Source organism: Eleginops maclovinus, chromosome 4 (genome assembly GCF_036324505.1).
Source record: "Eleginops maclovinus isolate JMC-PN-2008 ecotype Puerto Natales chromosome 4, JC_Emac_rtc_rv5, whole genome shotgun sequence".
Classification (NCBI taxonomy): Eukaryota; Metazoa; Chordata; class Actinopteri; order Perciformes; family Eleginopidae; genus Eleginops; species Eleginops maclovinus.
The window spans coordinates 8,164,416-8,186,281 of record NC_086352.1 but is presented as its reverse complement, the minus strand read 5'-3'; the positions used below and the strand labels follow the sequence as shown (position 1 = coordinate 8,186,281).

The following is a 21,866-nucleotide window of genomic DNA, read 5'->3' as shown; positions in this document are numbered from 1 at the left end:
AGAGAGTACTATGCAAAACACATTTTATTTTTAACTTACTCTTACTGCCTGTGGCCTTCAACTCCTCCCTCAGTCAGTCAATCAGGCAGTCTGAGTCATGGGACTGGTATTTAAACTTTTGTTGAGGCCTAAATAATTATTTATTTATATTTTATTGCATCTCTTGACCTTTTGAGTTCAAATGATTATGTTTGTATACATATTTTAGAGTATTTGTTTATTGTAAACACTTGATGTTTGTACAAATATTAAACATTTAACTTAAATTATAAATCTCAAAAAGGTGGATATATTATTTTTCTTACTTTATTTAATGCAAGGTATCTAAACCTAAAATAATGTATCTCAATTTATTAATTTATTATATTAACTAACATTTTTTTAAATATTTTTCAATGTACTCAGATTAATCATCTTATACCTTAAGCACTAATTCAAATATATACCCATGTCAAAATAATTGCATTAGTGTAATGTGCAGATTGTGGTTTTGGAGTCAAGTGAAGGTTGCATTTTATTCTGTGTGTTGAAATACTGTTTAAGCATTAGGAAAAAGCTCTGAGTTGTATCAATAGGTCTCAAACGTAATTAGAAACAGGGTTATATAAATCCCAGATAATACCAGTGTGGACAATATTCAAATATTTAAAAAGAAAACACATCAGACGATGCTTAATAAATCAGGATTTATTTCAAAAATGCATTAAATCCCATCCTAAAGACATAAGCTTCCTTACACTTTCTTTGAAATTGGCTTTTTTTTTATATTAATGATAGGCATTTTTATCAACATTTCCCTGAAAACCTGTGGGAACCCACAGAAGCTGTGCCGGACTCTCACAACGTAAGAGCTATCACAGGTATTTAGGTAAATGGCATTTAAGGTAGCAAGTCACCTTTCAATTTAGACCATTTAACGCATTAATTGATAAGAGCTAATAAGTAAACTTTGTCAGAAACTCAAAGCATGATAAACAATGGATCAGGTGCAAAAGAGATGACACTACCCTCTATTTACATATTTCAGACCTGCAGTTATAGAACCGTATTCTGAGTGGAAGCAGCAATTTGGTATGACAATTAATTTCATTCATGATTGATATTTACTTTGTTGCTGACAAAAATGCTGTCAGTAGAAAATGGGTTTTTGTGGAGGGAAAAATACAGTCAGTGATTCACCACTCTCAAACTAAGGGTGCCTGGATGGGGAGAAAATGTATTCCTCCGAAGCTGTGTTTTTGTTATCACCTTGGCAATGAGAATACCAAACGCATTCAGCTTCGTTAGGTATCAAAATGACAGCCTAATTTCATTTCTCTCTTTTAATGCAAGCCAATTTCTTTCTAAACATAATTATGTTTTTACGAAAACAATAAAACTAAATATTCTTTTTTTATTAGGTGGCATTTATCCCATAATGACACATCTTATGTTGCATAGCTCTGCAAACATCAAAGGAACAGAATTAAGGGGACACAAATCAAAACCTGGGGTCGCTATGGGAAGTAAACGTGAACAAATACAAGCCTGATAAACGTTGTCTTGATTGTCACATTTAAACCAAGGGAGAAAAATAAAAACCTTTCTTTACTGCAGCTTGCAGTAACTCAAACTAAAATAATCCCGTCTTCCTTCACAACAAATACAAGTAAAATAGTAAATCCTTATTATTTAGAGAATATTAACACTGAAACCAGGCGGTTCACTACCAACGTAATAAATATTGATGGTTTCACAACCACACTCGGATCCGTTTGATGCTACGTTAGCATATCTGTGCACGCCGTCGTCAGGTCCGGCGCTCGTTATTTTTTCACCACCTTCTCCAGGTAACCGATAAATCTCCTCAGGTTCACTTTGATGTTGTCCAGCACACACAGCTGCTGCGGGCTGTACTTTCCTCTCCCCTCTTTACGAATCTAGAAGAAATAGAAAAGAAAGGTACGTCATCGTTTAGGAAAGATAAGAAGTTTATGAGTTTAGGTGTTAGGGTTCATTCAAATCCGTAAAAATGTTGTAAGCAATACAAGAGGCAGGAAAGATAGTGAATCAGTGTGAGGGAGGGGATAAAAGTCCTGAATGCACGTCTGGAAATTGTGAATAATCAGTAATATAATCCACCTCTGGCTGTCCGAGAACTCACTGCTCCATATTTTCACTTTTGTCAACTGGACTCACTGTACATTTTATATCTACATTTAATTTAATATGTCTAAATGTAAATAATATCCCACTTTCATATCGCGTTAGCTGTAATTAAGCCCGTTAATAGTGTTTTATTTGTCAGATAGTTTACATATCTTTTCTCACGGTCAACTTTTATATTTTCTCTTTGAGTTGTGTTTTATTTTCTATTTTGAGATGTTTATATTGTATAATTGTTCATTTTCCTACTCATTTCTCTACTTGTTTCTAATTATGTGCAATACTTGTTTTACACGCTGCTGCAACGAAACGTTTCCAAATGTGGGATCAATAAAGTACATCTTAAATTATAGTGCTTTAAATAAAATACTCTTTAGAAACAGTAGAAACACACTCAAGAATTACTCCATTCAAGAAGTGACTAAAGTAAAAGGACGGGAGTATTATGGGCAAAATGTACGTAAAGTAGCCACCGTCCTCCTTTCTAAAAAGTGTATTTACTGTGAATTATTATAGTATACACCGCGTTCCAAATTATTATGCAAATTGGATTTAAGTTTCATAAACATTGAATTTTTTGTTTTTCAATTAAACTCATGGATGGTATTGTGTCTCAGGGTTCTTTGGATCATGGAAATCAATCTCAGACACCTGTGATAATTAGTTGGCCAGGTGAGCCCGATCAAAGGAAAACTAAGTAAGAAGAACGTTCCACATTATTAAGCAGGCCACAGGTTTCAAGCAATAAGCGAAAGAAAAAGGATCTCTCTGCTGCCGAAAAGCGTCGAATAATGCAAAACCTGGGACAAGGTATGAAAACATTAGATATTTCAGGAAAACTTAAGCGTGATCATCGTACTGTGAAGACATTTGTGGCTGATTCAGAGCACAGCCGGGTTCGTGCAGATAAAGGCATAACGAGGAAGGTTTCTGCCAGACAAATTCATCGGATTGGAGAGCAGCTGCTAAAAAGCCATTACAAAGCAGCAAACAGGTATTTGAAGCTGCTGGTGCCGCTGGAGTCCTGCGAAAGGTGTAGGATCCTGCAGAGGTTTGCAGTTGTGCATAAATCTACTATTCAGCCACCCCTAAACAATGCTCACAAGCAGAAACAGTTGCAGTGGGCTCAGAAATACATGAAGACTAATTTTCAAACAGTCTTGTTTACTGAGTGCCATGCAACCCTGGATGGTCCAGATCGATGGAGTAGTGGATGGCTGGTGGATGGACACCATGTCCCAACAAGGCTGCGACGTCAGCAAAGAGGTGGCGGAGTCATGTTTTGGGCTGGGATCATAAGGAGAGAGCTGGTAGGCCGCTTTAGGGTCCCTGAAGGTGTGAAAATGACCTCGGCAAAGTATATTGAGTTTCTGACTGACCACTTTCTTCCATGGTACAAAAAGAAGAACCGTGCCTTCCGTAGTAAAATCATCTTCATGCCTGACAATGCTGCAAAGAGTACCTCTGTGTCATTGGCTGCTATGGGCATAAAAAAGAGAGAAACTCAAGGTGTGGCCCCCATATTCCCCTGACATCAACCCTATTGAGAACCTTTGGAGCATCCTCAAGCAAAATATCTATGAGGGTGGGAGGCAGTTCACATCAAAACAGCAGCTCTGGGAGGCTATTCTGACATCCTGCAAAGAAATTCAACCAGAAACGCTCCAAAAACTCACAAGTTCAACGGATGCAAGAACTGTGAAGGTGATATCAAAGAAGGGGTTGATGTTAGCATGTACCTTGGCCTGTTGTTGATTGAAATAGCTTTTGATTTCAGTAAATATGACCTCCTAACGCCGCAAATTCAACAAATGACCATTTTTAGTTCTTTACAACCTATAAACTGTTTTGAAACTGTTGTGCATCATAATTTGGAAACAGTGCATGTTGAGTTTTTTGTTTTTGAAAGGAATACTGTTATCATCGGGAGGTTTGTTCAATAAAATTCAAATTACACCACGTTCCAAATTATCATGCAAATGACATTTTTCTCAGAGTTTCCTAAATAGTCGATGCAAATGACAGTCAGTATCATTTTCAAGTCATCAACCGTTAGAGTGTAATTCGACTGCCTGTTTGCTGCTTTGCAATGGCTTTTTAGCAGCTGCTCTCCTAATCCGATGAATTTGTCTGGCAGAAACCTTCCTCGTTATGCCTTTATCTGCACGAACCCGGCTGTGCTCTGAATCAGCCACAAATGTCTTCACAGTACGATGATCACGCTTAAGTTTTCGTGAAATATCTAATGTTTTCATACCTTGTCCCAGGTTTTGCATTATTCGACGCTTTTCGGCAGCAGAGAGAGATCCTTTTTCTTTCGCTTATTGCTTGAAACCTGTGGCCTGCTTAATAATGTGGAACGTTCTTCTTACGTAGTTTTCCTTTGATCGGGCTCACCTGACCAACTAATTATCACAGGTGTCTGAGATTGATTTCCATGATCCAACGAGCCCTGAGACACAATACCATCCATGAGTTTAATTGAAAAACAAAAAATTCAATGTTTATGAAACTTAAATCCAATTTGCATAATAATTTGGAACGCGGTGTATTCTCTAATGGTTGATGACTTGAAAGTTGTACTCATTTGCATCGACTATTTAGGAAACTCTGAGAGAGTTTCTATAGTTATATACAGCAGCTACTGAGTAGAGTAGTAGTGTATATATATATAATTTAAACATGTTTTTATGTACAAAGTTGTAAATATAAGTGTAAAGTTCATGTAGTGGAGTAAAAAGTACATTTCCCTGTGAGATGTAGTGTAGTACAAGTTCAAAGTGGCAGAAAATGGAGTTTAATTACAGTACTCAGTTACTGTCCACCACCCGTAATAAGGCTCTGGTACCTTGGCTTTAAACATGGGTTGCAGTGTCTTCAGTGCAGGGAGTAACTGGATGTTTTTGGCAGCCGTCTCTGCCTCGTCTCCGTCAGCGAAAACATCAAACAAGGCGTCCAGAGCTTCTCCGTTCACAACCAGGTCGGCGTCCTTCGTGGAGACTTGGAGTAAAGCGTTTCCAATCATCTGTGGGAGAACAGACTATTGAAGCCTTGACTGAAGCAATGACTCAAATCACGAGTCTCTTATTATTCATCTTCATCGATACACATATTTCCACACTGATATGACCTTGTTTAATGGAAGTGTAAGTGATGTTAGTAGGTGTGGAAAACCCTTGACTTTTTGAGTTTGAAACGAGTGGTTTAATGCCAAGTTATGTCCAGGTTTCAGGTCTTTTGCACTATTCAAAAGTCCTATGTTTTCCAGTTTTTTAATATTGAGAACAGTCCTCGCCCCCTGCTAGTGCGAAGAGTAATCACTCTCATGTGCAGAACGTATGTGTTGGAGGAAGAAGTTTATAGTCTTTGCTGTGTTTTCATATGAGACTTTTCGGCTAAGTTGCAGACTGTGGCTGCGAGGTAGTGCGGTCGTCTTTCAACCAGAAGGTTGTGGGTTCGATCCCAGCCCGACCAGTCAACATGTCGATGTATCCTTGGGCAAGATACTTAACCCCCGAGCTCCCGATGGCATGGCCAACGGTGTTTGAATGCGTGTGAAAGGTAGTTACCTAGAGCAAAAGTGTACTGCTCTGTATGAATGGGTGTGAATGGGGTGAATGTATGTGAATGTAAAGCGCTTTGAGGGGTCGAAAAAAAGCGCTATATAAGTACAAGTCCATTTACCATCGTAAGGAGACACAGGGCGTGTAAACGGAAGGACAAATATTGCAGGAGGAGTTTAGTACCTGAAGGGTTCCAGCAGAGCCCTTCTCTTTGGCTAATGTGCTGCCGGTGATGCCCAGAATAGCGACGGCGTTGACCCTCACGCTGACTACATCGCAGCGGGTTGCCGCTTCACTCAGGCTCATCAGCTGCTGGGGGGTCATACACTAAGGGAAAACAACAAAACATATCAGTCAATAGTGGTTAGGGAGAAGTGGCGGTGGATTTTGTACAACACAAAGTCTAAAGAATAACTCCTTAAAAAATTCCCATGAACATTGAACACTGTGTTCTGTACCTGAGGGATATTTTTAGAGGCGATCATCTGCAGAAGAGACCGCATGGCGCTGATGACGGCCTCCAGAAACTCCTCATCTTTGGGGATCTCTGAAACATGAGTAAACTGTAGTAAGTAAACACATGTAATACAAATCTACATGTTACATCTCCACACTGCTGCATTTCAGGAATACACATCATTTGTCCACTAAAAATATAATGTTTAGTTCAAGATTTGGTTTCTAAATCGGGAATCAAAAGTAGTAGTTTGCCTACATCCATGGATGTTTTAGTTTTCAGTCAGTTATTTGCAGTATTAGAATGACACATCTGTTTGGTATCCTGGCTCCTGAATGGTGGAACAAGCTCCCCTCTCATATCAGGACTGCAGAAAGTCTACACATCTGCTACCTGTGACTAAAAACCCATCTGTTTCGACTGCACCTTGGCCAAGAGAAACCAAAAAAAACCTGTTGCTTTATGCAGCGGCTGAACAACTTTATCTTGGAGGGTTCTTGCTGTATTGAGTGTGTTTCCTCACTCGTCAGCTGAAGAAAAATGCAGTGTAATAAATGCGAACCTGCTGCACCAAACACCAGCGTGGAGAGGTGCTGCGCTGCTGCCTGCAGGGCCGCTGCTCCTCCCAGAGAGTCTGCGTCCATGCTGGAGAGGAGGCTGTGGAGGCAGGTAAGCGCCCGGGACTGAACGCGCTGCATCCTGGAGGGCATAGGAAAAAGATGGATGATATATTTTATTTATACAGCGCTTTCATGGTACTCAAAGACACGTTACATGTTAAAATTCATAGAAAATATACAGAAAAACATTAAGCAGGGATTAAAAGTTGTTCTGAAAAAGGTGAGTTTTTTGATTTGTGCTAAGGGTTTAAAACAGGGGTGTCCAAACTTTTCACCAGGGCCAGATACAGAAAAATACACGGAGAGCTGGGCCACTTATAGAGGTGAATATTGCCTCGTAAGTTAAGTTATAAGTTAGCAAATCAAATCAAATGTAGGTGAATAAAGCGCAATACTTTCAAATGGTTTAAGGAAAAAACAGCCTACATCCCGTCTCTCTTTAGGGTTTCATTTATTTTGTTGGCAGCTCATTCCTTAAAACAGAAGCCTCAGAGTGCTTATAATTAGAGTTAATATGAAGGTTGAATGTCAAGCTTGTTATAGAAATAAGTTATTGGGTTTTTTTTTTAATCAACTAAGATTTGTTGACTGAATTTATTTGAAATTGGGCTCAGCAACACATGAATACTGTGTCATATATCTGAACATATATATTTGAGAAGTACAATATAAGACCAGCAAAATTTGTGGGCCATATAGCATTTTACTTTTAGAATTTGCAGAGGGCCGATTCAAAATGGCCTGCAGGCCGCATTTGGCCCCCGGGCCGTAGTTTGGACACCCCTGGTTTAAAATATCAAACATGATATACAGAAATGCTTTACGGTCATTTTTTTCTACATTTCTTGTATCGAGGCATCAGCTACGTCTAGATATTGTTATTTCACTTAAAACTGTTGTGTTCATTTTGCACTCGAGTTCAAAATTGGTTTTAACAGCGCAATTATGAGTCCAAAAAGCGGTCATTTAAGAGTAGCTTATTATTATTCTTTTGCCACTCTGCAGAATCTACTTGATTTCCAGCGTTGAGCTTTAACTTTTGTCTCTTTTGAGAATTGTCTTGTTTTCCATTCGCTTTGTTTTCTGTTCATTTTATTGAAAACACTTTGAATTGACTTTCCGTCTGAAATGTGCTGCATGAATAAACTAACCTTTACATTTGTTAGTTATCAGAAGACATATCATGTTATATTGTGAAAGAATTGATTAACAAGGTATGAAATGAGCTACTCTCTGATAGAGGACTTTGGCCATATTGCCCTTTCCTAACTAAACTCCCAAAAATCCTCTTTTTCAGGTATTTAAATCACACATGAAAATCAATTAATGATGGTTTTTCAAAGAGCAATTATTTGGTTAATGTTTTTTAAATTGAGGTTAAATCCTTGCTTTCCTTTATCTCATATAACAATATTTTAATATTACACTTTCGCAGTAATTTATGTATTTCAAATGTTTATTTTTAATTATATCCAACACTTTTTGGTTTGTTTTTAGAGCAGTTTGAATAGCCTTAATGTCTAAAATGTGAAATATAAATAAACTATTCCTTTCCTTTTACAGACTATTTATTCATTGGACTAAAAAGGATGTTTTTATATAGATATAGGTATGAATTTACCTTGTGATAAAGGATTTAGGCCAGACCTAACTGTGGTTCCGTGAAAACCTTTCAAACTGAGATAAAAATCCCTTACACGTCCAGCAAGCACCAGATTAAAGACGCATCAAATATCCAACACAGAAACCTTACAGCTTTTTTTGAGATAATAAAAAAGATGAGAAGTAAGAGGATTACTTCTTGATCATGCCTCTCCAGGAGGAGTTCTGACGGCACACATCCACAGCTTCCTTTCTGGGGATCTCTGTCTTTTTGAGGACCTTGAAAGGGGAAAAAGATATAACTGTCATCCATCATAATAGCATTTAGTGCCTTTTCATAATAGAGATCTCCTTAATTGCACAGTTCAGTAATTCGACCTGTTCGGCCTCAGGGAGACGTGTTCACTGCATAATCAAAACATATTTTGAGGTTTTAAAAGACAGTATAATTACATTCACATGCTTTTCTAAACACGGGGAGACTTTTTCTTAGAGCTATTGTCTAATGAAGGTGTGTGTCAGGGCCTTTGTACCCATAGCGTCTTCTTCTGAGCCAGAGCGTCATTTTTAAAGTGTTCCCAGAATAGAAGAGTGGGTATTCTTTTCACAAGAGGCTCTTTCTAGTTGAAATCATGGAGACTTCTCAGAAGAACAACGGCTGTGGGAAATGGAGGAGGATCTTGTTTTGGCCATGTTTTCTATCCTGATTTTAATGTGTCAGACAAAAACTATCAGCACAAAGATGCAAACAATGTCAAACTAAAAGATAGGAGCTCAAATAGGTAAAAAAGGGAAAGATGCGAGGCTAATACAAGAGCGGTTTTGTACTCAAAGAAACTTGTAAACCTGGGAGCGTTTTTCTGCTAAAAACACACATAGTTTGAACACAGGCCTTAATTGACAAAATAGACAAAGCTATTTGCCTTCTCTGGGATGCTGTGGTTGATTAACGCGCTGTGAATCTCCGCAGATAAACACAGTGGAGACATGAGATTGGAGACTCCGTCACAGAGACTGTCCGGACCCATGTCGCTCTCGTCGCTGCTCGACTCATCCTCCCACTCGTCGTCTGAAGGCTCTGAAGAGAAAGGAAACCATAGAATACAGAAACGAAACTAATTCTACTCATCTGGAATATCAAAATGCACATTTAGGCACTCAATGAGGCTTGGCAATAAAGACATCTGAAGACACAATCACATACAAGGAATCGATCAGGGAAACAAGGGCAAGGGCTAGCAATTGCAAAAAACAAAATGGGACTTTTAGACACTCAATAGGGTAATACGGTTTTCAGTAACATTCGTTATTATTCCCTGTGCCTTAATGTTACTTTAAAACAATACCTTTAAATAACATGTATATCAATTTTCTTATATTATTTTCTTATATATTATTTCCATTATTTATTGTATTTTATTATTTACCTTATGTTCCTATTTTCAAAAATCCATAAATATATACAGTTTAACCCAGACTGACATTGTGTGATTGTCTAATAAACATGTATAGGTATATCTTACACAGTGGATACACCGCCCAGATGAACTACATCCCTGTTATATTAGCCTCAGCAGTGACAGGATAATGAGCCGGGGGTCAGCGCTGTGTGTGCGCTCCACACTCACCGTCAGAGCAGCACATGTTGACGATGATCTCTAGAGACGTCTGCTGGGCCGTCAGCAGCGCCGTCGCCTCCCTCAGCTCCTCCTGGTGCCTCTGGACACAAAACAGGCATGAGAGTCAGCATCGAACCGAAACACAGATCGTTAGCCTCGTTAGCACCCAGTCTGAGAGGAAGAGATCTATCCCTCTATGGAGGAACGAAAACGTGTCTGCTTTCTGAACTGTGATGCAAGGGGTGTTCACTTTTCAAGGAAAGATTAAGAGTAGAAATCCTATTGTTTAGTGACAGGGTTTGATTTTGGAAGAAATGCTTTCCATTACTGAATATAGATAGCTGTACATCAGTGACATCTTTAAAATCACTTCTCTTACCCGTTTTTATTATTATTTTTAGGATGACTTACTTTATTCGTTTTATTTTACTCAAGTCCTGACGTTATTATTTTGCATTTTTCCTCCATTTTGTTTTACTTTAACTCACACAGTTTCAGTTCTCCTGCATTTTCCTTGCAGCATTATGTTATTTGGTTTTTATTCCCAACAAATAAAGGCTTTTAATCCTTTTGAGTCCTTTAAACCTTCAGAAGATAAATGAATGTAGTGTGTGTTCAGGGTTTATATTGACAGTCAAAGGCTTTTTATAACCTTATATTGCATCTTAAGGCAACATCTTTTATTGATTTAAGAACAGTTTCATTTCTAACATGTCTTAGTCGGTTAGTTGCATTATTTGATTTTAGAAGTCCTCATATTTATTTATGTACAGGACTTATCTGATTACTACTGAATTTTTCAACATGTATACACCTTTCACTGCTTATTACTGTATTTTAAAATGCATATGTCATTTTATGCCTTTCTTATTTGATGTTAATTAATATATATTGTTATTGTTTGAGAAGCCTGGGGTTTTGTACACTGTAGCTTTTGTGCAAATAAAAAAGCTTTTGAAACCTTGAAATGTTTTGAATCCTGTAAAAAATCTTGCTTACTTTATCTTGAAAATCAATATCATTATTATAGCTCAGACAGTGAAACCAGAGCCTGGATGGAGATAACCCCGTTGTATAACAGGGGATTTTCGGCGTCCCCGTAAAAGTCAGCCTCGGTCTCGGGGCTCTGGTTGTGCCTGAGATTGGGGGGACAGCTCTGTCTGGGAGAGGTCGAGTCTAGGGGACGTCAGAGTGGTGGAGCCTGGAGCCGGTCCCCAGCTGAACCCTAAACTCACTCCCCCCCAAACCCGACAGCCTGTCTACTCTGTCAGTGCGGATAACTTTTCAGGATGACTCACACAACACTTTTTCACCTGGCGTAAACAGGGCCCTCAAAAATGATAAGCTGAACTGCTTTGTCGCCACAAACACAGACGTCCGCTCACGTCACATCGTATATTTACAGAAATTAAAACTGCTTATCAAGAGCCTTGGTAATTTGTTTGAATCAAATGTCAATTAAGAAAGAAAGCAAACTTTAAAAAGGTTGACCTCTTTAAAGCGTATCTACTTGCAGGATGCTTGATTTGCATTAATTTAAAGACTGCATTTATTGTCTGCTTAATGAAATGTTATGCAAAGTTGTTGAGTGCAAATATTAACTGGTGTCCTTAAAAGATCTGGACTCCATGTCCCTTTAACTATTCCTGAACTTTGAAGGTCCTCAAAGCTAGCAAAAGGTTTATAGTGAGAAAGAAGACCTCATGGATCACAGGCCTCCAAAAGTGTTGGGCAATGGCTGCATCACATACAAATAAGATGAACCATTAATAAATAAAAATGTATGCATAAAGAGGAATAGCAACACGCTGTTGGAGTTATCTGCTTACAGGTAAAAGGTCGGAGAAGTCGGTATTTTCCATCGCAGCTTTTCCGTTCCTCATGTGTTTCGGTTCCTCCTCCTCCTCCTCGATCATCTCGTCCATCTGTCCTCCGGCAGCCTGCTGCTCGGTCTCTGCTGCAGCGTCTGTGTTTCTCTGATGGAGATCCTCTGTTCGTAACATTTCAGGTATCAGCGTTCCTGCGTCCAGGTCCAGGCTCTGGGAAAGGGTGGAGACCACGGCGTTCAGGGTCTGAGCCTGACGGGCGGCGGGCAAACTGCTCTTCAAGTTCCACAGAGTCCCTGAGGAACAGCAGGAGAAAGACGAACATTACAGGGATTATATTGCGATATATAAATTCACAGACAGATAAATAGTATTCAAGTATCGTCAGAATAAAACTTTAAAATATTGAAAAGGAAAAAAGCAGCATTTCTTCAACTGTGATGTTTTTTCAAAATAAATTACTTTAACTAAACGTTACTAAAAGGTATTCATTTACTAAACCATTTCCAAAATCAGCCAACTCATCGTTAAAGATATGATAGCTAATGCTGAATAGTTTAATCTACATCAAAGGATCATATTTTAGAATGTTTTATTAAGTGGTGTGGGTAAATATATGACTTAATAAAGAAGAAACTAACTAAATGTGTAAAATACTTCCAGGATGAAGTGGCACAGAAAGAAAATACTTAAGTAAAAGTACCTTAAATGTGTGCTTGATTACAGTACTTGAGTAAATGTACTTCCCAACACTGATTTCATTTAGTAGGGCGTCATATGCACTACTAAAACTATTTATTTATTCATGAATACACGGAGACGTGGTACCTGCAGCCAGGGTCCTGAGGAGTGTGTGAGCCATGTCTGTCTGAGCAGTCAGTATCACGCTCTCCACGGCTCTCAGCACGGCGCTGTTGGTGCTCCGCAGCAGCTCGGGGTTATCCTCTGTCACAGTGTGCAGACAGTGGGCTGGACAACAACACAGAGAGTGTGTCAGTACACTCCAGGAACACAGTTAGTTTGAGGTCAGGCTTGCCAAGGACGGTTGCCAACAAGGGGACTCATTTCTTCCTAAGGTTATTTTCTAAAATGTGTTTTGGAGAAACCCTCAAATCTAAGGCATGTACTCCAACTGCAGAATTGTCAGACATGCATTCTTGCAATAAATACCATCGTCCTTGTGCATTGAAATTGTGTGCAAGCTGATCATATTAAGCAAGAACATGTTGCCGTTGAGAGATTTTAAGTTTAGAACGCCTAAACTAAAGCCTTAAGGGGGTGCAGCACTGACTCCATTATAAAAAAATTAAAAACGTAGGATAGTGAAAGCCACACGAGCGTCAGGAGTAGATTTAAAAGCAATCAAATGTGTGTGGGCTGCCACTTCCTATTGAAGAGGAGTGTTAAAGACCATTGGCCTACAATTATTAAACAATAGTATAAATATATACCGTAATTTCCGGACTATAAGCCGCTACTTTTTTCCCACGCTTTGAACCTCGCGGCTTATACAATGACGCGGCTAATTCATGGATTTTTCCCGCTTTCACAAGCTTCATGCCGCCAAAATGGGATTTTGAAAAAAAATAGACAAAAAACTGAGCACCGTCACATAATGTGACGTAAATCGAGCGTGCTCAAACTTCCCATCATTCTGATTACGGTAGTCATTTTGTCACCCTCATCATGGCAAAGACACGGAGAAATGCATATGATGCAGCTTTCAAGTTGAAGGCGATCGATCTGGCAGTTGGAAAAGGAAATAGAGCTGCTGCACGGGAGCTTGGCCTTAATGAGTCGATGATAAGACGTTGGAAACAGCAGCGTGAGGAACTAACCATCCATCCATCCATCCATCCATCTTCTCCCGCTTTTTCGTCAGGGTCGCGGAGGTAACAGCTCCAGCAGAGAGCCCCAAACTTTCCTTTCCCTGGCCACATCAACCAGCTCTGACTGGGGGATTCCAAGGCGCTCCCAGGCCAGCAAAGAGATATAATCCCTCCACCTGGTCCTAGGTCTACCCCTCGGTCTCTTCCCAGCTTAGTGAGGAACTAACTCAGTGCAAAAAGACAACAAAAGCTTTCAGAGGGAAGAAAAGCAGATGGCCCGAACTAGAAAATGAGCTCGAAGACTGGATCAACACACAGAGAGCAGACGGCCGAGGTGTTTCAACTGTGCAGATCCGACTGAAAGCCAAAACAATTGCCACCGCAATGAAGTTTGAGGATTTTAGAGGTGGACCATCGTGGTGTCTAAAATTTATGAGACGTAAAGGCCTGTCCATCAGGGTACAAACGAGTCTGTGTCAGCAGCTCCCTCCCGACTACGAGGGAAAAGTTTCAAACTTCCGCAAATTCACTGATGCAAAGATAGCGGAGCATTCCATCGGCCCGCACAACATCATAAATATGGATGAGGTTCCTCTGACGTTTGACCTGCCTCTCACTCGGACTGTCAACAGGAAAGGCGAATCATCAGTCACGCTGAAAACAACTGGGCACGAAAAAACGCACTTCACCTGTGTTCTGAGCTGCACGGCATCGGGAGAAAAGCTTCCACCGATGTTGATTTTTAAACGCATGACGATGCCAAAAGAAAAATTCTCGAGAGGAATTGTTGTGAAAGTCAACAAGAAAGGATGGATGACGGAAGGCCTAATGCATGAATGGCATACGGAGTGTTACGGCAAGCGACCGGGAGGATTCTTTCACAAGAACAAGGCTTTGCTCGTGTTGGACAGCATGAGCGCCCACATAACAGATTCTGTGAAAGAAGCCATCAAGAGGACAAACTCAATTCCAGCTGTGATTCCTGGGGCACAACAAAGTATTTGCAGCCACTCGACATCAGTATAAATCGTACCTTTAAGGTGGCGCTCCGTGTTCAGTGGGAGGCTTGGATGACAAGTGGGGAGAAATCCTTCACTAAAACGGGCCGCATGCGAAGAGCAACTTATGGTCAAGTCTGCCAGTGGGTCCTGACAGCGTGGAGCATTATCAAAAAATCCACTATCATCAACGGGTTTCGAAAGGCTGGACTGCTGCGTGTTGAAGAGGGCAGCATGAGCTCAGCGGGGAATTTGCCTCCGGATGAAAGTGACGAGAGCGACAATGAAGACGATCCAACATCGGATGAAGCAATTCTGAGGCTATTCAACTCCGACACCGAAGGAGATGACTTCAGTGGTTTCAGTGCACAGGAGGAGGAAGATAGTGACCAATGACTTTCTTGGAAGGCTACTGTTTACTGCTATTTTTTTCATTTTTGTTACAAGCCGTGTTTCGTTAAAGCCTGTGTAAAGTTCATTTGTTTCAATGTACCGGTAGGCACCTGCAGGTTATAGACATATTTTTAAAAATTCAGTGGGTGCGGCTTATATTCAGGTGCGCTTAATAGTCCGGAAATTACAGTAATTGTAATAGGAAGGCTGTGGCTCAGTGGGGTGGTGCGTTGATCTTTGGATCAGTGGAGCACTGGTTCAATCCCCACTGCAGTCAGCATGTCGTTGTCTCCTTGGGCAGGACACTTCACCCCAAATTGTGCCCACCGTATGAATTATATTTAAGTCTCATGGGGTAAAAGTGTCTAACAAGAGACATGATTTTTAAAAATGTGTAAGATAATACCAAATGTGTTAATTATAACAGATCGCAGATAAGAGAAGGACTGGAGAGCGTCAGAGTATAATGTAACGGTAAATGAGGTTGAAGAAAGGTGAATGGGGCTCTGGTATTTCTGAGCGTGTAATGTGGAGGGTCATTGTCTGTTCAGTAACATGTGATGATGTCAACGACCGGTTCACACGTTACAGAGCTGGGAGAGGAAGCTGCTTTCACTCGGTCATCGCAACCAAAAGTTTAACCACGTTTTGCATAAAGTCTATATAGATAATATCATATGCAAGGTGTGGCAGAGAGAAGAGTATTTGTAGGACTTTTGCATTTGTTTTTGCGTGAACTTCTATCTCTTTAAAGCATGTGGAGCCCAGCACTGCTCACATACATGTTTACTACCCATCAGTCTGCATTGCTGCGGTTCTTGGCGCATTGTGGCGACCTGTCCGTCAGGAAAAAGGAAGTGTGTTGCATCATCCACATATACTCGTCCTCTAGTCCCGCACAAGACACAAGAGGACCAACACATAAAAAGAAATGCTAAATAGCCCCATTAGAGGTCAACATCTCCACAGGGAACCTTAAAAGGATCAGTGTCTTTTATGGACTTGTACCAGCAGTAAGGGGACTTTATGTCCTTATGTGATATTTGGACAAAAGGTTCAGGTTCCTCATGAATTACATATACTGCCCGAGCAGTTTGTCTGTCAATCAATTGTTATTAAATACCCTAATATCAGAATTTACACGCGTCTAACAACATACTCTGTCCTAAGATCCATGCAGCACACAAAGAAGAAAAGACCCCGAAAAAAACCCTTAAAAAAGAGCAACGGAGGAGGAATCCCTCTCCCAGGACGGACAGACATGCAAAAGATGCTGCGTGTGCAGAACAAACAACATAATACAATGACAACAAAGACCATCTGTATGACAACAATAATAACGTAAACATATTAGAATGAGATGGATCCGGGGCGAAGCTTCCAGGTGCTTAGGCACATACCTTTATAAATCATGTTGGATCTATAAATTCCCTTATATTATTTAATAGTGAATCATTTATTTACTTGCTGTTTTTGTTTGTACTGAATATATTATTATTGTATTATTTAGTCTTGTTATTTAAGTGAGTTAGATTTGTTTCTATGATTTTATTTTGAAGGCATGTTTGGGCACCTGGTGTAATTGTGTATATATTGGAGACAGGTGGTGGTAGGAGCAGAGCACCAGAAGGCACATCGTCGGATTGATTCAAGGTAGCAGGAGAGCCGTAGGAAAGGTTCAAGAAAAGGAATGATTGGAAACTGGGTTACTGGATGATACTGGATCATGCAAATAAACGCACAAGCGGTGACCTGTTTGGACTTGGATCAAGGTTCGCTATCTGGTTCCTCAGAGGCAGTTTGCTTATCAGTTAATTATCTGTTTTATATTAATATGATTTAGCAGCTACAAATCATTATGACTTGAAATCAACAGTACATTAATGAGACGTACCGGCAGATATGGCCAGCTCCATGTTGTGTTGGTGTCTCTCCAGACACTGCACCACCACATCCAGGAGACCCGCTTTGTTGAAGACAGACAGAGACTGACTGCTGCTCTCACTAGAAAAAAAGACATAAGAATAGTAAGAAATGCACACAGAGAGACATGATGTATTATATTTGTGGGATTGATGACTGAAAATGGAAGTAAATGCGTGTCAAAAAGCTGGGTTTGTGACCCGAAGATGAACTTAAAGTGCAATTTCTGGCCTGACGTAGAGAAAAGTATAGTGCAGCTCCCTGGGGAGAAAGTGCACGCGGCTATAGTTGCAGCGCGTCAAAAAAAAAAAGCCATTGTGCATGCTCTGTAAAAAACGTCCCTTGATAAACAAAAGGTTAAAAACACAACCTCTTGTCTTACCACAGATTCCACAAAAGGTTCACGGCCTCGTTGGCTACGTCCTCCGCTGCATTCTTCTTCTCTTTCAGCACAGCAGCGCTCTCAAAACCTGCACAGCTCTGAAAAGAAAACAAACTCTGTGCTGCAGATCACAACAAAACCACGAGTCAGACAGCTTCATCCTTCATAGTAACTGGTTCAAAGTGGTAATACTTTGTGATGGAAATAAAGAAAATATCGTTTGAAAAGTGGGGATCACAAAGGTTGCTCTGATGTACTCAGAAGATTCTTTGAATTGTGCCTTAAAATTATAGATTATTATTATTAATTAAATAGAGGTTAAGTCTTGTCACCAACTCCTGATCATAACTTACTAACTTTAACCTTTTAAATGTGTCTTTACATGATGGCACTGTTATTTTATGGGACCATTTTCTGAACAATAAATCCTTTATTATTATGTTCTCTATATTAAATGCTAGGGGGAATTGATTTTGTTCCCAGTCTGGGACATGTCAACAGTAAGCAACAACCAAGATGTTGATGAACTGCATTTAGGATATGAACAGCAACGCCCCTAGTGGCAACCAAAATATAGCATGCATTTTCCCATCGGGCAAATAAGAGAAAGCAGCACAATATGTTAGAAATCAATCAAAGAAAATTTGAATTTTTAAAGCCAGGACTTAAGATTTAAAGTTGGACATTAATTTAAACAACAGTAGCATTACAATTGTGGTTTACAATAGTATAGACTTATTATAGGAGCTGAGGTATCACAATTTAAAAAGAAATCACTTTTTTCTTATACCTGCAATTTATTTGCACCAATTCTTTGGCACTATTTTATGTCTTTTCCTTTTTATATTAGGTATAGGTATATTGTTTGTTGCATTATTGAAGCATGAGACTTAAGATGTCCATGGCCATAACGAGTCTGTAGCTACTGTGCATGAGAGAAATAAAGCCTTTGCTTTATCCCCCACTGGTGGTCAACAGTGAGCTTAACACTGATACCAACACCCAGTTTGTTTACACTGCCTGTATGTACAGTTTAAAGCTTAGTGCAATATACAATTTATTTTTCCTTACATTTTATTTACAATACGTAAACAAACCAGCTACTTCTATAACTTCGGGACACATAAAGGAACTTTGATTCTGATAATAATGAAATTAAAGCTAAGTTGCCGAGTGTAAGGCTGCATGCAGCAGCAGATGCTGATGAGGAGGAAGAGAAGTGCTGAAGCAGCATCGCAGTCTCACCTCTCGGAGCAGCGCTGTCAGAGGAGTCATGATGTCGTGCTTCACCATGTCCTCACACACCTCCTGACCGCCGCATGCACTCAGATTCCTGTCAGGGAGAGACACACACTCATCGTTCAGGCTGGGGAGAGTTGGCTGTGGAGATGCTGCTTGTGTTCAGCCGTGTGTTGGTATAAGAGACATGGAGAGCCGGGGGCCGTCCTGTGAGCGACTGTCTGATTTTAGAATCCAGGAAAATTATTGTGACCAAAGGTTAACTGGAGGACAGGAGACAGGACGTTCTCTGATACAAAAACAAGAGATGACTGTGAGTCAGGATCAGAAATCCCTTTTATCCGTCCCAGAGGGGAAATCTACATAGTTACAGCAAATGGGGTGGGGGCTGTACAGATGAGACAAAAAATAACCACTATTAAATATAAAGGAATGCACATAATAATAAATAAAAAAATCTAGTAAGTATATAAATAAGTGGATCATGTAGAAAGTAGTGTGGCAGCAGCCAGATAACTCACAGGACTCTGAGTATATATATACAGTTTATATCGTCCACTATTTGTTTGATATCTCAATTACAGAAAGGTTTTTAACTGAGGCTCTGACTCAGATACTATTCTGTATGAAACTTCACTGAATGTCAACTTTATGCTTGTGGGAAAAACATAATTATCACAAAAAATCGAATTGATGAAATTATTTTCCTGCATATTTACTGTTACTGTCGAGTCATCCTGTCAGACGGTTAATTACAGACACGCTGTGCTCAGGGTTCACACGCCTCTTCCAGTGTCAAATTTAACTTTCAAAGCATTATCAAACTGCATTTTCAAGTTTTTTTCAGCTCATAACAGCTGTTATTCCTATAGATATCACAATTACAACTATTGAGATATAATTTCTAGCCAAATTAGCCTGTAGTCCTCGTCTCCAGTGAAGCCGACAGCACCACGCGTACAATGAGGTGTCATGAGCCTGACAGGCATACGGGTCATCTAGTTTGCTTGTTTGACAAATAGTTTTTAATCGGTTTTATTTTATCTGAGAAAATGTAGATTTAGAGCTGAGGGAATTCTATATGTTACGCAAATGCCTGTGTCATATATATTATTTTAAATAAACAAAAGAACAATTGACTGGAATCTTTCCCATTTTCTGGAACACAAAATCATCTCGTACGCATTTTCGTTTTAACAGAGACGCTGCTGTCTCTGCTAGTTCTTTGCTGTCTGTCTGTTGTGTCAGAGCCTCAGGTTGTTGTTGGCCCCGTTTCCTAACATCCTCACCTCCTCGCTGCTGCAGCTCTGACTCACCTCAGCGCTCCGGCTGCCGTCTCCCTCACAGCCAGGCTGCTGTCCAGCAGCATCGGCCCGAGGCGCCGCACCGCATCCCGCTGAAGGAAGCCCGGGATGGTCTGACTCTGCTGCACCACCCGGGAGATGCTGGCACACGCAAACTCCCTCACATCTGCACTGGGACTCTGCAGCTGTGGAAACATATAATAAATATCATTACACCAAATGTATATATATGTCTTGTTTTAGCTTTGTGAAAATCATCTTTGAGACATTTTAAACTCAAGAAACAAAAGTCAGTTTTTTATTTACGGATCTTTATCCCTGTCTGATGTTTGGGTTGGTCTGCCATTGTGTGTGCTGTGTTTCTATTGTTATTTATTTTAACTTGATTCTTTTTTGTATCGGTGTGTAAAGCGCCTTGTTGCTTTGTGGTTTAATGAAGCTTGACTTATTATCAGGTTTCAGGTATCTACTGTCAACAACTAGCACAAGTATTAAGAGAGTATAAAATGCTGACACGTTCATTTAGACGGAAACATTTGAAGTTATCAGCAAAAATGTGTAACAACAAAAGCCTAAATAAGGGAAATCAGACATTCACAGTAATACTCATTGTAGTTTACCACAAACTGGGCTGATATTCAGTGCATCAAATAAACCGATTATATAAACACTAATACTTTATTACTTTATTGTTTATTTTCAGCACAAATTAACTATAATTTCAATGCTGTAAAAAGACTATGAAAGGAACTCACCACATATTTTAAGATCATTTGTTTTGACCTCAGGAAATCCTGTAAATACTCTATACATCCAAACTAAGAACTTCTTTTTTTATATTTTCAAATTGTAGTTCTGATGTTTTAAGCCCAACCTAAAACAGCATAAATATACATGTATTTGCATTTATACAATGGCATCTTTCGGTATATCGAGTAAAAGACATGTGTTTTGTATTGAAAACATCTTCAAGCACAGCAACCATTTAAACAATAAACCAAAGCTTGTATAATAGACGTTTTCTAAAAGCATTTGAGTCACACCCCTGATGATTTGTCTCCCTGTTTGATGTTTTACTGAAGTGTCTGCATGCATGTCAACCATGTAATGATACACATTTAAAAAGAAGATAAGCAGAGAGTCATTCTAGTGATATATTAAAGACCATACTTTCTCCAGGAGCTCCGCAGCTGGACAGTCTTCCTCCCGGGGGTCCTCTTCCTCGTCCCCTGCCTCCTGCACCATGTTGACCGGCAGCCCGACTGCGTTGAACTGCGGCCGTTTAAACTTAGTGGTTTTGCTTTTACCCATTTCAGTCCTTATTACAGCACGACCTGCGCATGTAATGTTATTTTAGTCCCACTTGTTGTAAAATCCGAGAAAAACCTCAAACACAATCTACAGCTGCTGCCTGGTGGAGGCCATGTGGAAGGTTGTGCCGTCAAGTGGTCGTTGCTAACAGAAAGCCGAAGAGCTGTCGCAAAAAACAACCACGCAACATTGCAAACGTAGATCCATGGCAACAGGTGATCATATAATAATCATAATCATAAAGAATAATACTAATAATGATAGTAACATTAACACACTACAGAAATAAAACATTGAAATTAAATACATGTTTCGTAGTTTTATTGATCAGATGTATTTATTAGGATAAAACCCAATAAAAATCAGCAAAATAAATCACAATATCTTATGTCATTCTTTTATTTGGAATGTATTTATAAGAATTAAAACCATTTCAAATAAAGGTAAACATTAAAATCAGTATATTTTAGTTTATGCTATTATTTACATTTTATGAGGATTAAACCCCAGGTAGAAATACATAAACACAAATACTCAAATTTATTAGTATAAAACCCCATCGTTTAATTTACAGGGGGTCCCATCATATATCTCATTCAATACCTAACAAAGGGGTGACCCTTTTGTATTTTTTAACCAGCATATAATGCATATG

The 21,866-nt window shown here is 39.6% G+C and overlaps 1 protein-coding gene across 1 annotated transcript; it reads right to left on the bottom strand.

The window, feature by feature from the left end:
* Positions 1–671: 671 nt before the first annotated feature.
* On the bottom strand, positions 672–21,373 carry heatr3 (HEAT repeat containing 3). Its single transcript, XM_063880479.1, has 15 exons — positions 21,071–21,373; positions 19,913–20,085; positions 18,603–18,690; positions 17,358–17,455; positions 16,947–17,056; positions 12,661–12,801; positions 11,836–12,128; positions 10,016–10,106; positions 9,311–9,465; positions 8,584–8,666; positions 6,728–6,864; positions 6,167–6,255; positions 5,892–6,035; positions 4,994–5,170; positions 672–1,919 (listed from the first exon to the last, which is right to left on the bottom strand). Exons 1-15 carry the CDS (start codon positions 21,209–21,211, stop codon positions 1,806–1,808), a joined length of 2,034 nt encoding a protein of 677 aa, XP_063736549.1. The 5' UTR covers positions 21,212–21,373; the 3' UTR covers positions 672–1,805.
* Positions 21,374–21,866: the final 493 nt, after the last annotated feature.

Coding starts and splice junctions, on each gene's coding strand:
- heatr3 (XM_063880479.1), bottom strand. CDS start 21,211: ATGGGTAAAAGCAAAACCACTAAGTTTAAACGGCCGCAGTTCAACGCA. Junction 6,256..6,727: donor GCTGGTGTTTGGTGCAGCAG/GTTCGCATTTAT, acceptor CTCATGTTTCAG/AGATCCCCAAAGATGAGGAG. Junction 6,036..6,166: donor CCTCTAAAAATATCCCTCAG/GTACAGAACACA, acceptor GTTTTCCCTTAG/TGTATGACCCCCCAGCAGCT.